Source organism: Dermochelys coriacea, chromosome 1, assembly GCF_009764565.3.
Source record: "Dermochelys coriacea isolate rDerCor1 chromosome 1, rDerCor1.pri.v4, whole genome shotgun sequence".
Lineage (NCBI taxonomy): Eukaryota > Metazoa > Chordata > Testudines > Dermochelyidae > Dermochelys > Dermochelys coriacea.
In genome coordinates this window covers 286,350,370-286,369,144 of record NC_050068.2, presented here as the reverse complement: position 1 = coordinate 286,369,144, position 18,775 = coordinate 286,350,370, and the positions used below count along the sequence as shown (strand labels likewise).

Sequence of the window (18,775 nt, the reverse complement as noted above, 5' to 3'; positions counted from 1 at the left end):
TAAATAAGTTCAGTTTTAAATAAATCTATACAACACGTTTAAGTTGATTTTTACCTATGAATTAGGGAAAGGAAACATGTGACCTTCGGAAGAGTTGTTTTCAGATAGTTAACATGTAATTCGAGAATGAAGACTTTCTTACCTAATAATTTTCTGGTAATGCCTCTCACCTGTGAAATTCAGATGGGCTGCCATGTTCTTAGCAGAAGCTCCAGGATTAAGTCCCTCCCTTCATTTCAGGATACCAGAAATTCAGCAGCAGCACAAGCAAGTGGTTCAATTTCTCCCAACCACTTTGTTTTAAATAGTTTTTCTTTAGTTAGTTTTTGTGCAACAGGGACTTCATTTCAACTTTCAGCTTTCCTCCCCACTCTCCTGAGCTGAGGAATCACTAGAGCATAGAGGCTCGAATCCCTTGGTGCAGCACCTTTCTAGTGGACTCGCTCTACCCCTACCACAACTGCCGAGAACACCTTCAAGCACCAAGTCAAGTCCAAGACATGGTACAGGTAGCCTGGGTAGAATTTGACTTTTATTAAAAAAAAATAATTCTGACTGAAAAAAAAAATCAATGTTAATTTAAATAAAAAAATCCTTAAAAATATTCACAGTTGTGGGAAGGTATGTGGGGGAGATCAGAATTATTTAATGACAGTAGATGTTGAGATTCAAAAAGCTAAAGCTTTATAACTGTTAAACACAACTTGTCATCATGTCATCAAAATATTTTAAAAAAGAATTTAAAAAAAAATTTTTAAATTCAACTTCAGTAAGTTCTCAAGCAGCATTTTCTTACTTTGCCTATCTGTAAATTTTGCTCTTCATCAATGGAAACATTTTTGTGGCTCTGTGTGTTCCATGAAATCAAGTTTACAGATAATTTACCAATAAAAACTAATCCTTCCAAACCTAGCTATCAGCAGCTTTTCCAGAACCTTGAAGGGTGAACTATGCACCCTGTTGCAAGCCACGAACACTGGATCTATTAGTCCATGGGGCTTTGAGTTGGACTCAAGCTGGGGCTTCACTTCCCACTGCCCTGCCTGAAGCCATGACTTCATCACAGAAGGCTTAACTGGGAGCATGAGGACATGAGGATTCCCAAAGAGAGGAGAATTTCTTACAGGTTGCTAGGAGTAAGTCTTGCCAACTCCAGAGGATGTCTCCCCGAAAAAGATAAAAGCTAGGGTGTCTCCTTCATACATCAATAATTTGTACCACTAACAAGCAAGCGGTTTAATCAGAGTTTAAACCTTTTCCTTCCCATCCTGAGTTCTACAGGTTAGAGGCATTGCCCATTTGAATGTGTAGAGCAGCAGTGCAGCAGCAAAGTTATTTACTAAATAACCTACCTTCAAACACAGCTAACAACATATCAGGATTGGTCTTCACATCTTGAACTGTTTGCCATGGTATTAAAAACGGCTCTTTGTTCATTATCCTTGAAGGGTTGGCATTAGCAGGATCATAAAATTTAACAGGGAGAACACTGAATTCAATTAGATGTATATAAGCTAGCCAAGCCAAGCAGCGGTCACTTATGGTGAGGCGTTCTGCTATTATCTTTTCATTAGCTGATTTTAAAGCATTCTGTAAAGGTAAAAGACAAACAGGATTATATTTTTGACTGATATACATAGGAGAGCAGTATATTTTGAGATCTGAAAATGAGAGAAACAATGAGGAAATGTAAAGTTTCTATGTTCTCAAAAGCTCTCATGATGACGGAAAGGCAACCCAAAGACAGACCTGGAGCCAATACCTAGTCTCCTAACTCATGGAAGCAGCCCAAGTACACATAAGGCAAACATGTAATATGTCCCTTGAACAGCATAATACTACGGGCTTAGACGATGACAATGACAAGGACCTGTCTTACTCAGAGAAGTGACCATGCAAAAATGGACTTTGTACTCAGCATCTCTTCTCCCTGCACGTATTCTATCTTATCTATTTACCTGAAGACAGATTTGCACAGATGTCACCGAGGTCAGTAGTATGCCTTCAGACTCTGCTATTAGTGCTATATGCAAGTCTGAAAATAGTCTAATATGACTGGCACATCAGTAATAAAGTATGTGATGACTGGCAGTTAGACAAAAATCTTTGTGTTTTAACAAAGTACACGTGCTCTGGAATCAATGACACACAAAAAATACAGCTGTACAATATCACGTTTAGAATAATTTTTAGGGCAGACTAGCCCCAAGACATAAAAGACTTACCTGGTAGGTTAGGAAAAAGCATTACAAAACAAATTTTAAAAACCCATGTGACTAAGAAAATTCCCTTGTTGGTAGGCATGAAACACTGAAGTATGCATCTATTATAGCTCCCTTTTACTAGGAGCAGACATCAAAGTTTTGTTTCCCACTTCCAACTGCTAACAGGTCATACCTAGTAACGATCAGAACTAGTCTTTCAAGACATCTTTCTACATTTCACAGATAACTAGAAAAGCCCTGTCATTTCTGTGTTTTTTGCAGCCATGGAAAAGGACCACTAACTCCTCTATTGATTATAAAAAGTGAAAAGAAAACAAAAATCACACACATGCATAATGTTTTCAAAGGATGATGTAAAGGACAAGGAACGAAGGACAAATAAATAATTCCGCCACCCCAAGAAGTTAAAGTACCACCCAAAATTTTACAATGGTTCAAATATTAAACACAGTATTTAAAATAATTTTTGTAAAAATGGTTAAGAAATCACTAACACTAGATTGGCGTGAAAGGGCCTTGGACTATTAAATTAGCATAATGAATAAAGATACCTCACAAGCTGTAACAATCAATGTTGCTGCTATGCAATACATGTTCCAAGTTGTAAAATAAAAATTCAATAAACTTTGTCTTTTTTTTTTTTTTAAAAAGCCTTTTAGCAACAACTCATGCAATCAAGAGAATTCTCAATACCTTTCTGAAAGGTTTAAAAATTTATCGAAATCTGCCTTATTAACACATGCACAAAAGCATCCCTCCAATTGTATCAACTTTCTACCGATAAATGGGATAACTTGTCTGGTACTGGAACTACTAGAATTCTAGGCACCACAAAGAAGTAAAGGAAAAAAGGCAATTCTTTGGGCACTTAAATGAAAAACAAAACAAAAAAAACCAACACATAATTAGTATTTAAGCATGCAGTATAATAGGGGTTAAAATGTGTGTAACTTGATAGTCACCTGAAGTAGAGCAAGAGCATTTTGATGTCTTCCTGTAAACATGCTTAAGTGAACTCTGTACAGCAGGGTCTCCAGCAGCTGAAAGGACAGGAGATCAGAGTTTTCTTCACCCTCTGTACTTTCCATTAGGAACTGCAGCATTCTCCCACATACATAGTCCTTTCCATCAAAAGAGTTTTCCAGGTTCAAAAACTAGACAGAAATATTTCACAAAAATAATTATTACGGGGAAAACTTCAGTACAGTTACTAAGGCTAAAAGCTATATAAATCACTATATTTTATTCACATGAACAACTACTAGCAAACTGTTAAGAGTTCAAATATGATGCTCTTTTTTATTTACTGTGTTTTTAAGATATTACCTCAATGAAACACCACTCCATTCAAATGTTATTGAAAATCAATATTCACAAAAGGCAAAGAAATTTCAAGTTAAATTGAGGTTTAACTTAAAAAACAAACACACACACATACATACCCCTTTGTATCTAGGAAATACAACACCTTACTTTAGATAAATTTGATCATCAAATCAAGTGCAATAGGAATTGGACCCTGCTAAGGACAGCACTTTAAACTTAACTGTGAATTTCCTTGCTTTTTATCATTATATTAGATCTTTTTAAAAGCTAAGGTATTAGCTTGGTAAGCACAGGGGAAAAAGAGAAGGAAAAAAAGAAAAAAAAAAAAGATACCCTCTCCTTGTTGCACACTAAAATTCACTGCTTACCTATAGTATTGGTATATTTTTGCACTCTATTATATACAGGTGCTTGAAGTACATAGTGTTATTTTGTTTCTTACCGTCCACCAGATTTGGTAAGTAGGCGCATACTCTACCGCTGTCTCGCACATCTCCTGCACTTCCTCCTTGGTTCCTCTTTTTGAGAACAGCTTGAGGTAATGACACCAGATTTCAGGGTTCTCTTTGTTGTTTTCTAGTGCTCGAGCCAGAACATTTAAAGCAGAATCCAAGCACTCAGAGGATGAACTGTGAAGGAAAAAATTGGGCCAGTATATTACATCTCAATGTTTTCTTAAAGTGAAGAGTGGACTTAGTAACTTTTAGAGTTCATTTGAGATGGAACATGGAATTGGATCATTTCAGAGGGAGGCATATCAAATGAACAGAAATTAGAATTTTTTAAAGAAGCGTTTTAAATGCTTCTTGCCATTATAAAATGGAGGACTGTAGAAAGACCACACTTTTTCATATTTATATGAACTGCATACTATTATCACATACTCTACAAAAAGGACAGGAGTATCAGCTCCTTGGAAGAAGGTGCCAGTTAACAGGATGTGGTTAACGTGAACAGGGGTTATCCATGGCCTGAGGTCTCCCACTCTCTGACCCAGAAAGAAACTAAAAAAAGTAGAAACATTTCAAAAGTTAAATGAAGCAAGAAGTTGTATGTCACTCTTTGGCAAGATTTTATCTGTTATATACAGCACATGTGGGATGTTACTCTTTACTGCAGACTAGAATGCATGTCACGTTATTTCGCTCTTTTACTCTTGCCAAGTTTTAAGCCGCAACTTTTCCCCCCTTTTGGGGGTAATTAACTACTCACCACATTTAAGTAACACAAGTATAGTTCTTGGCAGAACTGCCAATCAAGTGATGGACTGCATATGTGGTTCGCAGTTTATAAACATCAAGTAACTTCCATAAAACTATAGAGAGCTTCTCAGGCTAGTCTTATTTATTCTATTTGAGGGATGGATGTTTATTTATTTAGGAATTATTTTACACAGACCTAAATGATTGTGTTTATGCACGAGATTCAAAATAAGATTAAAACACCTCGTGTGTGCTTTTGGTCATGTATACAAACCTCTGAAATTACTTATATGCAAAACAGACTTTCCACTGTGTATCTCAACAAATCAAAAGCATTGCAAATCAGCTATTCGACTTGTATTTACAAATCTTAATGGGCCTGTTCATCTCTTAACAGCCAGATCATCGGGAGAGTTGTTTCAGAAAAGGAAGTTCCATCCTGCCCACTGTTACTCCTTCCCCTGCAACCCTCAGAACAACTTGTGTCCATGTTTTTAAGGAATGCAGCGTATATTTAGAGTGCTCTTACAATGTAACTAAACAATTTCTGATTAAAATTCCATGTATATGATAGTTTGGTACAGCTTTCTAGCCCTAGCAAGTTAATGCATCCTTGGTAGTATAGAGCTGTGGTCCCCAAACTTATTACTGCAGTTCTCTTAGATATTTAAGAACTTGGGGGGGTTCCCCGCAAGCAGATACCCTCCTTTAAAAAAAAAAAAAAAAAAAACCACTCACACACACACCCCCCCCCCCCAACTCAGGACACCAGATTCAAGAGGGACACTAGAATTTGGACAGTTGTGCAACTTTACTCAATTTCATAAAGTTTAATTATCTAATCCAATCTGCGTTTTTAGAACTATAATTTGAACATATGGATTTTTTGCATGTTAGGACACAGCCTAAGATTTAAGTGAGAAGAATGGGCCTGTTTCAAACTGCATAAGGGCTGTACAATGTTTGCAGTTAGACACAAGTAGTTTTCCAAATTTAAACGATTTCTATGTTTAGTTTTCACAGAAATCATTCCTGAAAACCTAGAATCACAGAAATAACTAGAAGTGAACAGAAGCAGCACTGCCAGGGATTTTATTAAAAAGCTTGACTACAAATCTTGCAATGTCCTAATTGCTATTTCTGCCACTTCCTTTACTCATGCTGAAACCCCACTGTTCTTTCTAATCATAACTGCAGTCTTGTCAATAAACAACCCCCCCCCCACTCCAGTTAAGACCTTCATCTGCTACGAAGGTATCCAACACTTTAGTATTTCCTCACTGATTGTTCAGATTGGGATTTCTTTGCAAAATAAAAGTTCTTCAACCTATTGTACCTATTTTGGCAAATCTCACGTAACACAGAAGCTGAGACAAATTGGCTCTGTCTGGATTCTTCAAGCTGCAGTGCAAAATACTGCCTCTTCCTAATTGTTCTATCAAGTGGTCGTAGGCATTTTCACATGGTCATCAGTGTGTGAACGGTTGGCATCGTTTGACACAGGAATGGTTTTCAGTGCCATGGCTGCTTGTTCCCTAATCATAATTTTATACACATCTGTTTCATTTGGAAATAGAAGGGTCTTGCTAATGGTGTGTGCTTGTTTGCATTTTGGAATTCAAATGGTCACAACAAGAGTTTCTGAGGAACTGCTTCTTTAGCAGTGACTATTTTTGCCACTTAAATTCTTCCTCTTTCTTAACAGGAAAAAAAATTGCTACTCGTGTTTGGTTTCCCTGGCCTCATACTTTCATTTATTAACACTTAAGCAAATGACACATATTGTTGTCGTGCACTTTTCACAGTCACATCAAAACATGAAATCCAAACAATGTAACTATCACAACATCTACTTTTCTTCCTTTTCCATTTAACTTGATTTAAATCATCACCTTCTTCAGCTGAATGTTTGCTACATGTAGGCTTAAGCCCTTGGTAAAAGTCACTTCATTATAAAAAGATGCACCTATCTCTCCTTCATTTCCCATCCCTTATCTGTGAATGCTATTGCTTTTGGCACAGGAAGTCTCTCTGCCCTCCACACCGGCAGGTCTTTCAGTTGAGAGTCTTCCTACTCAATGCTTCCCCCAGCAGAGTCTCTGTGCTAAAGGCCACCTGCAGGACCAGAGGGAACAGAGAAGCTCCCAGTCCAGGAAACAGGAGCAACTTTAGGAGCAGACCAGTGGTTTTCAAACCTTTTTCATTTGCAGACCCCTAAAAATTTTCACATGGAGCTACAGACCTCTTTGGAAATCTTAGACATAGTCTGTGGACCCCTAGTGGTCCATGGATCACAGGTTGAAAACCAGTAGTGTACACCAATAGATATGATGAAGGTGATTTTTTAAGCCTCATCTAATAGTCAGTTAATTGGGGGGGGGGGGGAATAATGATTAAAAAATTTTCCCCAAATGCTCATGACTCCCCCATGAATCTCTGTTTTCCAAGCACTGATACAGAGGTTGTGAATCATTGTACTTCCTCACGTAAACCAGCTGTGTACCCACTGTTCATATTGCAATTATGGTCAATACAGAAGCTTGTTAAAATATTCCATTTTAGCATTAACAAGTTAACAAAATTCAAAGTTATGATTCCAACAATAGTAACTCCACTGCTGGGATGTGCCTGGTGAGTTTTTATTGAACTCAGTAAGTGGTTAGGTTAGGCCAAAGTATACATAACACAAACCCACACAATGCGGTAGGTGGGGCTGAACTGCAGTTGCTGTGGTTACCTAAATGTTAAATTTTGAAGACTAAATTTCTTGATTTGTTTAAATTAACTTTTTTTGCACTGAATTTTAAGTTTATTTTTCAAGGAAATTTGCAAAAACCCGAATGTTCATACATCAGAACATGCATACTATTTGAAATATACAGCCATACATGTGCAGGCTTGCACATATCTGGATAATTAAAAACTACATACTTAATTTGGTAAATTACATATTTCACATGATGCTATTTTCATTTCATTATAAGCAAGTACTGGCTCCCAAATTGATAAGGCATAAATTCCTCATTGAAGATTTCAAAATTGGTATGTGTGTAATTGTAGAGCTCAAAAATCAAGATTTTTCTTTAAGCGTGGAGGAAGAGGTATATTCATGTGCTAAGGAATGAAGTGCTAAATTTTGGTCCATGATTTCCAAAATAATTCACATTTAGACAGAAAATTTAATCCTGAAGAATGTATATTTCTGAAAAAACTTCAGAAAAGGGAAGCTTATTAAATATTTATAATACAGTAGTATCCAGAGGCCTGAATCAGGATTTTGCTATGGCTTACACAAACACACATGAAGAGATAATCTCATTCCAGAACAGTTTATGATTTAAGAAACTTGGAATGAAACAGCCTACTCAATCTAAGTGACCAAGTTGCTATTGGGATGCTTTGACCATAAAATAAATAAATAAAAATATATATATATTGATTCTCTAATTCTTATCAGTTAAGGAAAATGAAAAAAACATAGTTACTAAGAATTCCAGAGGCAAGAAAATTACAACATGGAAAACACACTGGACTTAGGTTACCATTTTCCCCACATACTCCACATGGATTAAAAACTGCAAAACACCTGGCAGTTCTTACTCTAGTGGGTCATCTTAAAGCACCTTGACTACATGTTGTCTTAGAATGCCATCCCAAGCATTCCAAAGGCAGATTTAAAATCAGTGTTTCCCCCAAACCTACTTACCTTGATGTAAAAGTTCATAAAACTGGACACATTTATTCCATTGTAATCTTATAAACTGTGTATTTTTTAAAGTGATTACTCCTTTACTAATTCCCATTTCAACTACTTCCACAAGGGAGTTAAATATATAATTTATCACTCATGCACTGGACTGTGTACAGCAAGAGATCTAATCTGAAGTTTTTTCTAACTGCTTTTAAGCAGGTTTCAGAGTAGCAGCCGTGTTAGTCAGTATTCGCAAAAAGAAAAGGAGTACTTGTGGCACCTTAGAGACTAACAAATTTATTAGAGCATAAGCTTTCGTGAGCTACAGCTCACAGCTCACGAAAGCTTATGCTCTAATAAATTTGTTAGTCTCTAAGGTGCCACAAGTACTCCTTTTCTTTTTGCTTTTAAGCAGTAAGATATTTAAGGCTTTGTCAAAGAAACAAAGGGTCCTTTGACACCAGGAAGGAAACCTGATTACAGTAGCACAGGTGAAAAGCATCAAACAAAAAATATAAAAGGGCAACAGATTTGTTGGCATATAGATAAGAACCTACCCTTCATTTTGACTCAAGTACTTGTATGCAAGTTTAATCCAAAGCTGTACATCACAGGGGTTTTCGAGTACACTTGCCTCCAGATTAGAAATATCATCAGTCTCATTTGTGAAATATCTGACATCATCTGGAGTCACAACAGCATCCAAAGCTCGAACATTTGTTTTGTGTTCCACAGAATGGGCTGGAAGAATAAAGTGTCTCTGTTCAGCATGCAGATTACTTTTCACAGTCGAACTTGAACTAACTAATCGTATATTTAAGATGCGAGAAAACACCATCAAACAGACTTCCCAAGTGAATGTCAGGATACCTTTCAAATACAGTAGCCACCCGCCACATTTAGAGAAAGGTAAAGGTACTCTCTCCTTAAAGCAGGAAAGAAGCAGTAAGTACGGCACAGAAAACTGGCAGTAGTTCAAATGTGAAAACTGGAAAAAGGAAGTGGGAGAGGGCTGCTTTTGCAGGATCATATCGATTAGGGATAACTTATAGGGCAGCACAGAGTGAGGTAGAGCTCATAGGACAAAGTTCATCACAAAACAAGTCTGATCCTCTGAAGATCCTTCTGCAGGATTCACTCGGGGGGGGGGGGGAGAGGAGGGTTGTGCCATTTGCACAAATCATGTGGGAAATCTCTCTAACGACTAAGATTTTTGATGTCTTAAGGCACAGGTAAACTAGTTCTAGAGCTATGCCCTGCTAAGCATGCGTCAATCTTAGATGCTCCAGAAGATTCTAGCAGATTCCTTGCAAGAGAAGGGAATAACAGCTCCCACTAAGACTTTAAATTATTTATTTTTTAAATGGATATACATAGATTTAATCATCCTAGAATAAAGAACAGGCAAATGAGGAGAAGGTAGTCAAGAAGCTTATGCATGGAGTATAAAAATGGATCATATACTGAAGCAAATTCATGATTTATCTAAGTAAGTGCTTGCAACTCCCCGCCCCCTTCCCCCAATATTAGTTATTTCTAATGCACAACACAATTTTGCCTTACCATATTTAACAGGTCCCAGAGATTGTTCCTCCTCACTGCTGCTACTACTACTACTACTATCTAAAACAGGTTTTCTCCAGTACTTAGGTCTCCATTTCCTTTTGTCTTTCCAAGTTGTAAATGGAGGTGCTGTAACCAAACAGAAGAATAGAAATTGTTTGTTTTGCAGCCACAAACCAATGTATTTTTGTTCAAAGTCAGTCATTTTAGGTAAAATTGTCAGAAGCATTTAAGTGACTTAGAAGTATAGATTCCATTGACTTTCAATGAGACTTAGGTTCCTGAGTGCACAAGTCACTTTTGAAATTTTTACCCTATGTTTCAGTGCAATAAACTTAAATAGAGTAAACAAATCTTCTCTTTACAATACTATCGTAAGAATTTATCAAGCTCATATGCAATGTTAACACTATAATGCAACAGACTGTTTTATTAAAAATATCAAACAAGTTACTTACTGTGACCTTTACTCTCATTGATATTGCTAACAAGAAGAACAGCCATTTGATCCACTGACATTCGATCTCTGTTTACACCAAAAAGTTTTTCGACATATTTTTCTAAAATGAGACCAAGATTACAATTTAACTAGATGCAGCTATAAATTTATGAAATATTACAACATAAGAGATAATCTCAGCAGAAAGAATAATGAAAATATAAATGTCACCATTATTTCAGTGCTGATCATTTCAAGTTATCAAGTGTGGCTGGATATAGAAGTCAGAAATTGGAAAAGATATATTAGGCCATTTTATCCACCCCCGAGATTATTCCTGCAGTACATTTTCTAGTGCTTTGGTCTAGTCTACTTGTAAATATCCTTAAAAAAGGGAGTTTCCACAGGTACTTTCTAAGCCACTGCTAAAGATTACATCTCACAAACAGAAATTTCTATCTGACTTTCCTGTGTTACTTTTATCCCATTACTCCTCAAAGATGCAGAAGAGGCATCCGGGAGAGGGGAAAGGAACATAGAACTTCATCACTTTTCCCAGGTCCTTAGACCCGGATTTAAGATCTTCCCTTTGCATTTGGTTAAGAGAACTGGAAAAATGAAACTGAACAGTACACATCCAGTATCCAAAATGACAATCCAACATGGTGGTAGTAAAAAACAGATACTTTTTTAGAATCATAATGATGTTTAAGAAATCAGTTTCTCTACTGAACCCTAGACCATCCCTCAAATTTGCATAATTTCAGATAGTCTCCAAAACTGTATCTGGATTTTAAAAAACGGCATCTGGCTCAATAGTTTTAGTATGTATGATCTACATCATTCTGCTTTTTAAAACCAACTGTTTATCTCAGGCTTTTTGGCATGGCAAAACAGAAGCATCAACAGAGAGTGTATTACAGGATTTAACAAGAAATCTTGCTTCATTTTTCAATTTAAAAGATGTGTATACCAATACTCTATTATTAAGTTTAAAAACATTAATATTTAGAATATTTTACCCATCCAACTTTAACCCGTTTAAGTGGCAAAATTACATAATCGTCAGTCTTATCTCTAGAGAACTGGGCTTAAAAATGACTGATCTCTAGAGAAGAGTTTGTCTCATCCTACATCCCAGGATGATATGTACACTTTGGCACAAAGTAATCATCATTAAATCTAGCCCTGAGAATAGATTAGAATACGATTATGTGTCTGGATTGTGGAGGAAGCTTTCCTGGTGCCTATTCACACTATACGTAGTTCCCTTAATAAGTACAACATCCCATTAAGTTACATATATAAGCAATAAAAAAAAGAAGATAAGGAAGGTTTCCACTCCCCACCCATGAGATCTTGTCTCCTTCATTTCTTGTTTGAATGAAATGCCCAGTGAAATTAGGGAGAGTTTTCTCCTGAATAAAGAAGGAATTTTTCCTGAATACAGGAGTTACTGTCTATTACTGAGAAATTTACTATGGACTGACTGACTCAAAAATGGCTTTCCACTTTTCCATACAGAAACATTTTACAATGTATACAATGACCACTAGAAAGACTGTAAAGATTCTTTAATTCTAGAACTTCTAATGAAAATAAAAGCTATCCTTTGGAATAAAAAAAAAAATCCCAGTTTTACATTTAGTAGGAAACAAACTTAAAAACCTGTTGCAATGCTGATCTCCTCATCAGTGCTTTTCTCTGAACAGCCAATCAAAGCTAAATTGTAAGAAAGAATGTCCTGAAACAGTTGCTTTCGGTTAACAGTGCAATCTTTCATGTGCTGCCTAAAAAGAGAGGAAAAAAAAAAAAGTTAGACTAAAAAAGGATTCTCAGACAACAAAATATCACCAAAGAAAAGATTTAACATCAGGGCCACAATCAGCAGGCGTTACTTAAGCCCCACTAAAGCAGGGAAACCAACAAAAAATTGAAGTAAAAAGATGTCTATGAAGCACAATGTTTAAGGTGCTCTGAAATGTCTACTAATGAACACATACGCTTTTAGGCCTTGTCTAAACACAAACTTGCAATAAAATAACTAACAGTTTTAATTCACCCCTTTTGTTATTTCAGTACAAGTCTATGTGTGGACCGCACTTCAAAATACACACTTGCACTGAAGTAACAAAAGGTGCCAATTAAAACTGATTTTGTTAGTTCACTGCATGTTTGTGTAGATCAGTTTAGGTATCCTGAGTATAGTCTCCCCACCCTGTACAAGGAATAGATGTGCACTACTTCTAGTAAAGGAGAACAATCTTAACATAAAATAGCTAGGTTTGTTCATATGATGTTCCTCCAAAAGATAACAGGAGTTGGGCGTCTCATGCACTTGTGTATTGGTAGAATTCCTCTCAGAAATAATCCAGTTGCTCTTGATTACAGATTATATATACCCAGAGTCAGTGAATCAATATGCTACTTCCTCCCCCCCCCCTTTTTTTTTTTTTTTAAAGTTAGATCAATCTCATCATTTGAGAGGTTCTAATGGCTCACGAGGCATGGTAGGCAAGCAACAGCTAGCTAACAGGCCATTGTTAATATAACCGTTAACACAATTTAGTGATGTGGCTTCAAAGTATACAGATTTTAATGCAGTTCTTCCAAAGCACTTTTAAACTGATCTCTTGCATTACAATAGGATCTTTTATTAAATAATTCCATAATACACCATGCTATAGATGTTACTAATTTATTTATAGTGTTCTAAATATAAATAGTATGTTTCCTCATCCACTGTTACATCAGGTAATAAAAGACCCTGCTGTAATTATGACACAAGAGAGTTCCCATCTGGATACAAAAAGAACCTAAAGAACACCCCGCAGGATCTGACATAATGGTGAACAAAATCCTCAAAAAACTCAAGCAATCTTTCTTTTTCCAAGTTTAGACACAAGAGCTCTCCCTCCAGGACTAGAACTGGCACACTGATTTTCTTCCTGCCAAGTGAACTTACACAGGCAAGTTTTTAATGGAAGACTATAGCACATCATGCACATAGACCTTGTTAAGAATCAGACATGTCTATTTTCATCTCTTGGCAGCAGTAACCTCGGCAACAGAGATTTGGTACAAATGAATAAGACTGAAAGGGACTCACCACTGACAATCATCATCATTACATGTGCCTGTTAAATCAAAACGGCAGAAACACTGTTTTGGCTCAATCATATTGCTGTAGGACACTGAACTGAGGTAAAGCTTTTCCTTGGTTCGAAAATAGGGGCTAAACCTAAAGAAAAAAAATATGATGTGAATTCCTGGTAGACAAATAGAAAAGCAGTTCTAAATATAAATAAATAAAAAGGAATTGTATTTTGCTTCCAGAAGTATCTTGCATTTCTGAAAGGCTGACTGGAGTAGAAATACAGCAGACCTACTAAAAGCAACACAGCACAGTTCTCTCAGTCTGCATAGACTTCTACTCCAATATCCTGCTCTCTCTTCATTCACCAAACCTCATTACATGCACATGGGGAATTAATGCACACACTGTAGGGAGATTTACATATTAGAGTTAAGATCTAATGCAAACCTGGGAGACCTGTGCTCTTGCACTTACTTAATTGGCATCAAGCAGAGCTGTAAAGCAGATTGCTGGGGATTAAATAACCTCAGAAGCCATAGTACTAAAAGCTCAATGTCAGAGAGCCTCCAGAACAGGTGCACAGAAACTCAGTATGAGCTGAGTCTTATTAGCCAGATGTTTTTTTTTTTCCCATGGTTTTTCCTTTAATATAAAATTTGATGCTAAACTATTACAGCATTTTAAGTTTGTCAATTTCTAGTATGGTAAGGGAATCACCACAGTCTGTACTATATTAAAAGCAAAGCAAAGCTGCTCCTGTAAGAATGTTATCCATCAGCTTCTGTCTTCCCACTGTATTACAATGCTGTAATACCAAAATCTAGAGCACACTGTAAATTTAGGGGCAGTGTAATATAAGAGCTAATATAAAACAAATACAAGGAGTACTGCACTGCTGGTGTTAATTTTTTAATTTTAATTCAATGTAATCTTCCAGATTTTAGAATCTGCTTAAATCTAGCACAGAATTCAATTTATGGAACTGAAGTGCCATAGACTTTAGGTCCATCTTGCTGCTCCAAAATGGGACCCTATAGGTAATGAAAGAAGACATAATTAAGTCTCTAGAGATAAGTTTCCTGTTTCTTTGAAGCAGAAAAATAAATTTTAAGACTACTTTTGGTTTAAGAAAGTTAGGTTTTACGTGTCATGCTTAAAAGTTTATCATACCACACAGAAATTTAAAGTGTCAAATCTTCCAAAGAATGGAATCCCAAGCTAAGGTTACAAAAGCTGTTCTTAAGCCAAACTTACCTTTGGCGTTATACAACTTGTAAGAAGAAATAAAGAGACAGCACTGAAAGCAATTAAAATATTCCATACACAAAGAGTTAGTATAATCTTCATACCTGTAGGATTTAAAAACTAGAAGGGGACTATGATATGGCCCAAATGGAAATGGTTTCACTTCGGTTTGTTTACTTTGTGCTGTAACAATATCCATATCTACCAAAATTTCCTAGGAAACAAATATACATTTAAAGAATTATAATACAGCAAAAACCTAGTCTTCATAAAAAAAAAAACAACAAATCATCATAATGTAATTACAAATTTAAAAAAAAAAATAAAGAGAGTTGAGGCACAAGTTTACCTGACCACATAAAAACTCTTTCTTAGAAGTCATAACGGCAGTACTTTTTATAAGCAGCTCTTTCAAGCTGTCAGCTTTAGCATAAAGTTTTTTCAGTTCATCAATATTCAACCCAAGAAAAAGTTCAGGTTCCTCCACTGCTTTTTTAGAAAGTTTGTTTATTTCTTGTTTGGGGGTGTCCATGTGCTTAAGATTAGGTTTAGTAAAAGAACTGGATTCTCTGAAAGATCTCCTTCGTTCTCTGTTTGAGTTAGACAAAATTTCATCATCGAAATAGTTTTCTTCACTGTCTAGGGTCAGTTTATCTTGTGTAAGGTCATGAAGTGATGGCTGAGGTAATACAAATTCAGATTCCTCTTCTGTATTTGGAGTAATATTTGGTTGTTCCCTGGTTTGAAGTGCCCGGGCCTCTTTAAGTTTCTGAATCTTTAGAGCATACTCATACTCCAGTTGCTGTAGTCGTTTCTTCTCCAATGCAATCAATTCTGCTGAATGTTTTTTTGGACTTGATGCCGGGGAATAATCCAATTTCAACATTTTGCTTGGCTACAAAGAAAAAAAAAATCCCTTAATATCTCTTTACATTTACTGAAATATTGACAAGAGGACAATGGAACAGGGTAAAACATTTGACTCAGGTTAGAAGTACATATTTTAAAACTCTTGCCTGAAAATTTAAACAAAACAGCAGGAAAACCACAACATAATTTGCCACAATTCCACTGGAATGTTTGCTGTTTTTTCTATTAAAATTAGTCTACACCACTTTATAAATTTTTAACACACAAATTTGAGTTACCAAAGTGTAAACATAAAATGCAAAGCAAATACATATAAAAAAGGGAAAAAAGAAACAAAAATATAAAACTTACAAAAAACTGTCTCAAATTGTCTCAGAACCTTGTTTTTCTTCCAAATCGCCTTCTTCAGCTTGTTTTTCAGATTAGTAATATCAGATCCTCACTTACTTGTCTCAGCTGGACAGCTTGGGCAAAATCTTTGAGGAAGCTGAATAGTGATGTCACCAACATGCAAGAATCCTTCCCCACATAGCTCAGGCCAGAGTCTTATTACAGTACTATTCTTTTTCTCCAGCAAAGAGATGGAAGTAAAACTAACTACTAATTATTTACTAATAAGTAAAAACCAAATTTTTTCTGATGTAAAAATCCAACAGAAAAGACTTTTGGAACAAATTTTCAGAGAGCTTCTATATTACAACACAGGAGACTTATATGGAAAAAACTTGTTTCTTCACAGTTCACCTTTTAAAATACTTTTCCACTTAAACTTCTATTTGAAGATTCTGGACTGAAGTTAGCTAAGCAAAGTTATTATTGCTTTTTGACTAAAGAATGGTGCAAGTTTATGTGACTGACTTACTCCAAGGTGATCTTGTTCCAGTTTTCGTTTTCCAATTTCTTTACTTGCCACTGCTTTTGCTCGAGCAAGCTCTTCTCCATATTTTAACGCCAGAGCTTTCTTCACCGTAACTCGTTGTTGAACTTTGTGAATCTGAAAAGAGAAAAAAAATATTTTAGCACATCAAGAAAACATGCACTTTCTACCAATAAAAAGTTTGATTTGACAAAATTTAGACACAGCTAAATGAATTAATATGTTGCACAGTACAAATAAAGCCACATACTTCTAAGAACTGAATTTACACAACTCCAAAAATATGAAAGTTCACATAGCGATAGAAAATAAATTGAACAATGTTTTTTTCCTGACAGAAGTTCAAACCTACTTGTTCCTGAAGCTTCTTCAAAAACACCCTATTAACATCCAAAATCTTTTCAGTTGCTTGCAGTTGCTCAGCAAGTTTGGCAATCTTATTTTCAGCAATTCGAACAGATTCTCTCTTCTTTGCTTCTTGCTGCAGGAGATGTTTCAAAACAGATTCATCCTTCATTAACAGAAGTCTAAAAATTAAAAAGTTGGTTTAAACAACACATTTTACCAAGGACCAAAATGGCACAGAATTACAGACTACCACTTTGAATCCCAAACTTCTTAACTTGTAGCAACAGCCAACCAACCACTTTCATAGCAACTTTCATTAAATTAACTCAAACTATTCTGCAAACATTAAGTATATAACATCCCATGAGACAGGCAAGCATGGGCAATACAGCAGGGTAATCTACGACAGATATACTAGATTGGCAGATTTAGTCAATGACATCACTTTAAATATGGTAATCGGATGAGAAAATGGCAAATCTTACAAATATTTTGTTGATAGCTTTAGATATTTAAGGGCACCAAAAATTCTGCTCCCATTTCTGCAGCTGAGCCCTCTTCTCAGGTAGGTTTATACTTTAGCGGAGGGCAAGAAGATGCAGAACAGAGGTTGCCTAAAGACAAGAAGCTGCTGCTTCAAAAAGAACAGCACTTAGACCTGGCAGGAAGGGCAGGGGAAGAGAAAAATAGTACTTGTGCTACAACTTGACACTAAATCCAGAGCAATTCAGTTGGGGGCCTAGAACCAAATTTTCAAACCACAAAGATAGGAGAGCAGGAAAGAGGGCTGTGGAGTACTGTGATGGTGGCATTACATCACACTCATTTTGTAAAGCAGCAAGTGACAACATAAGGTGCAAAACAATGGATAATCCAGCCCTATTGTATTGAAGTTACATATTCATGAATATTTTCATCTTTCATCCCCCCCTAAACAAGCTCAGTGTGGTTTACATCACACTGAAGAACTTACTTGTGCTTCTTAAGTTTTGCTTCTGCTTCTGTAACTTGTTTTGTAACTATTGCTATTCTACCAACCCCATCGACTTCACCATCAGAGTTTGCAGGAGATGAACTGTTCTTCAATGAATCAGATTTAATCAAGCGCTGCTTCTCTCGACTAAAAACAGACATATTAAAAAACAAAGTACATGGAATACCCAGCAATTGCGACTGCATATACTCCCAGAACACAAAAAAGTAGCAGCGCTTTACAGAAAGTAATATGGCTATATTTCAAGTAAGAGGTAGATTTTTGTTTCCAAGCAGTTCATATACCGAATAATCTTTCTAAAAAGAATCTAAAAAAAAAAAGCCAATTTATTTTTACAATCTAAGGAAGCACTTCAGATTAATTCTACTGATCTTTAATTCAAGATCTTTTTGTCAAAATTAAAAGGACTGGTTACTGGTATGGTTTAAAAACAAAATATAGGTTCTTCAAAGCTGTGCTATTACACTGAAACTCCAACGCACCTGGCAATCTCTTCTTTTAAGAGTCGATATTCAATCTTCTTATCTTCTGGTAAGGCATCTGGGGTTCTCATAGGATCATTTTCTTTTTCCGATTTTGGAGGTGCTTTGGGTTTTGAGGCCTGTTATAAGAAGAGAGCTTAATCAAAACATGCCAATATTACACCTCCCACACACCAAATTAAATGCAAATGTTTGCTGAAGCCATACTATATTTAAGGGGCAATTACATTTTTCTTTAAGTTTAAAGCTTTAAGATGTAGTCATTAACAGATTACACGGTGAGTAAAAGGTTTTTAAAGCCAAATCTAGTCAATTAGCAGACTTTTCTTACCTGGAGTTCTGTGTTTGGGTTTTATTTTTCAATGAATCATTTTACTACACCTTCGTTTTATCCTGAGGTTATTTTTAACTAAAAC

The 18,775-nt window shown here is 36.0% G+C and overlaps 1 protein-coding gene across 8 annotated transcripts in view; it reads right to left on the bottom strand.

Moving 5' to 3' along the window:
- Positions 1 to 18,775, bottom strand: part of ZFC3H1 (zinc finger C3H1-type containing) — a 62,662-nt gene that overhangs the window by 12,656 nt on the left and 31,231 nt on the right. For 7 of the 8 annotated variants that reach the window (XM_038390446.2, XM_043493353.1, XM_043493349.1 and 4 more), the window contains 14 exons: positions 18,360 to 18,478; positions 17,857 to 18,003; positions 16,888 to 17,062; positions 16,521 to 16,652; positions 15,138 to 15,683; positions 14,893 to 15,002; positions 13,556 to 13,687; positions 12,115 to 12,236; positions 10,466 to 10,567; positions 10,008 to 10,136; positions 9,002 to 9,185; positions 3,994 to 4,180; positions 3,188 to 3,379; positions 1,353 to 1,590 (listed from right to left, as the gene is read on the bottom strand). In XM_038390446.2, coding sequence (XP_038246374.2) covers positions 1,353 to 1,590; positions 3,188 to 3,379; positions 3,994 to 4,180; positions 9,002 to 9,185; positions 10,008 to 10,136; positions 10,466 to 10,567; positions 12,115 to 12,236; positions 13,556 to 13,687; positions 14,893 to 15,002; positions 15,138 to 15,683; positions 16,521 to 16,652; positions 16,888 to 17,062; positions 17,857 to 18,003; positions 18,360 to 18,478 — 2,515 coding nt within the window. The remainder of the gene's footprint in view (positions 1 to 1,352; positions 1,591 to 3,187; positions 3,380 to 3,993; positions 4,181 to 9,001; positions 9,186 to 10,007; positions 10,137 to 10,465; positions 10,568 to 12,114; positions 12,237 to 13,555; positions 13,688 to 14,892; positions 15,003 to 15,137; positions 15,684 to 16,520; positions 16,653 to 16,887; positions 17,063 to 17,856; positions 18,004 to 18,359; positions 18,479 to 18,775) is intronic. The other variant, XM_043493366.1, reaches the window with a different exon arrangement.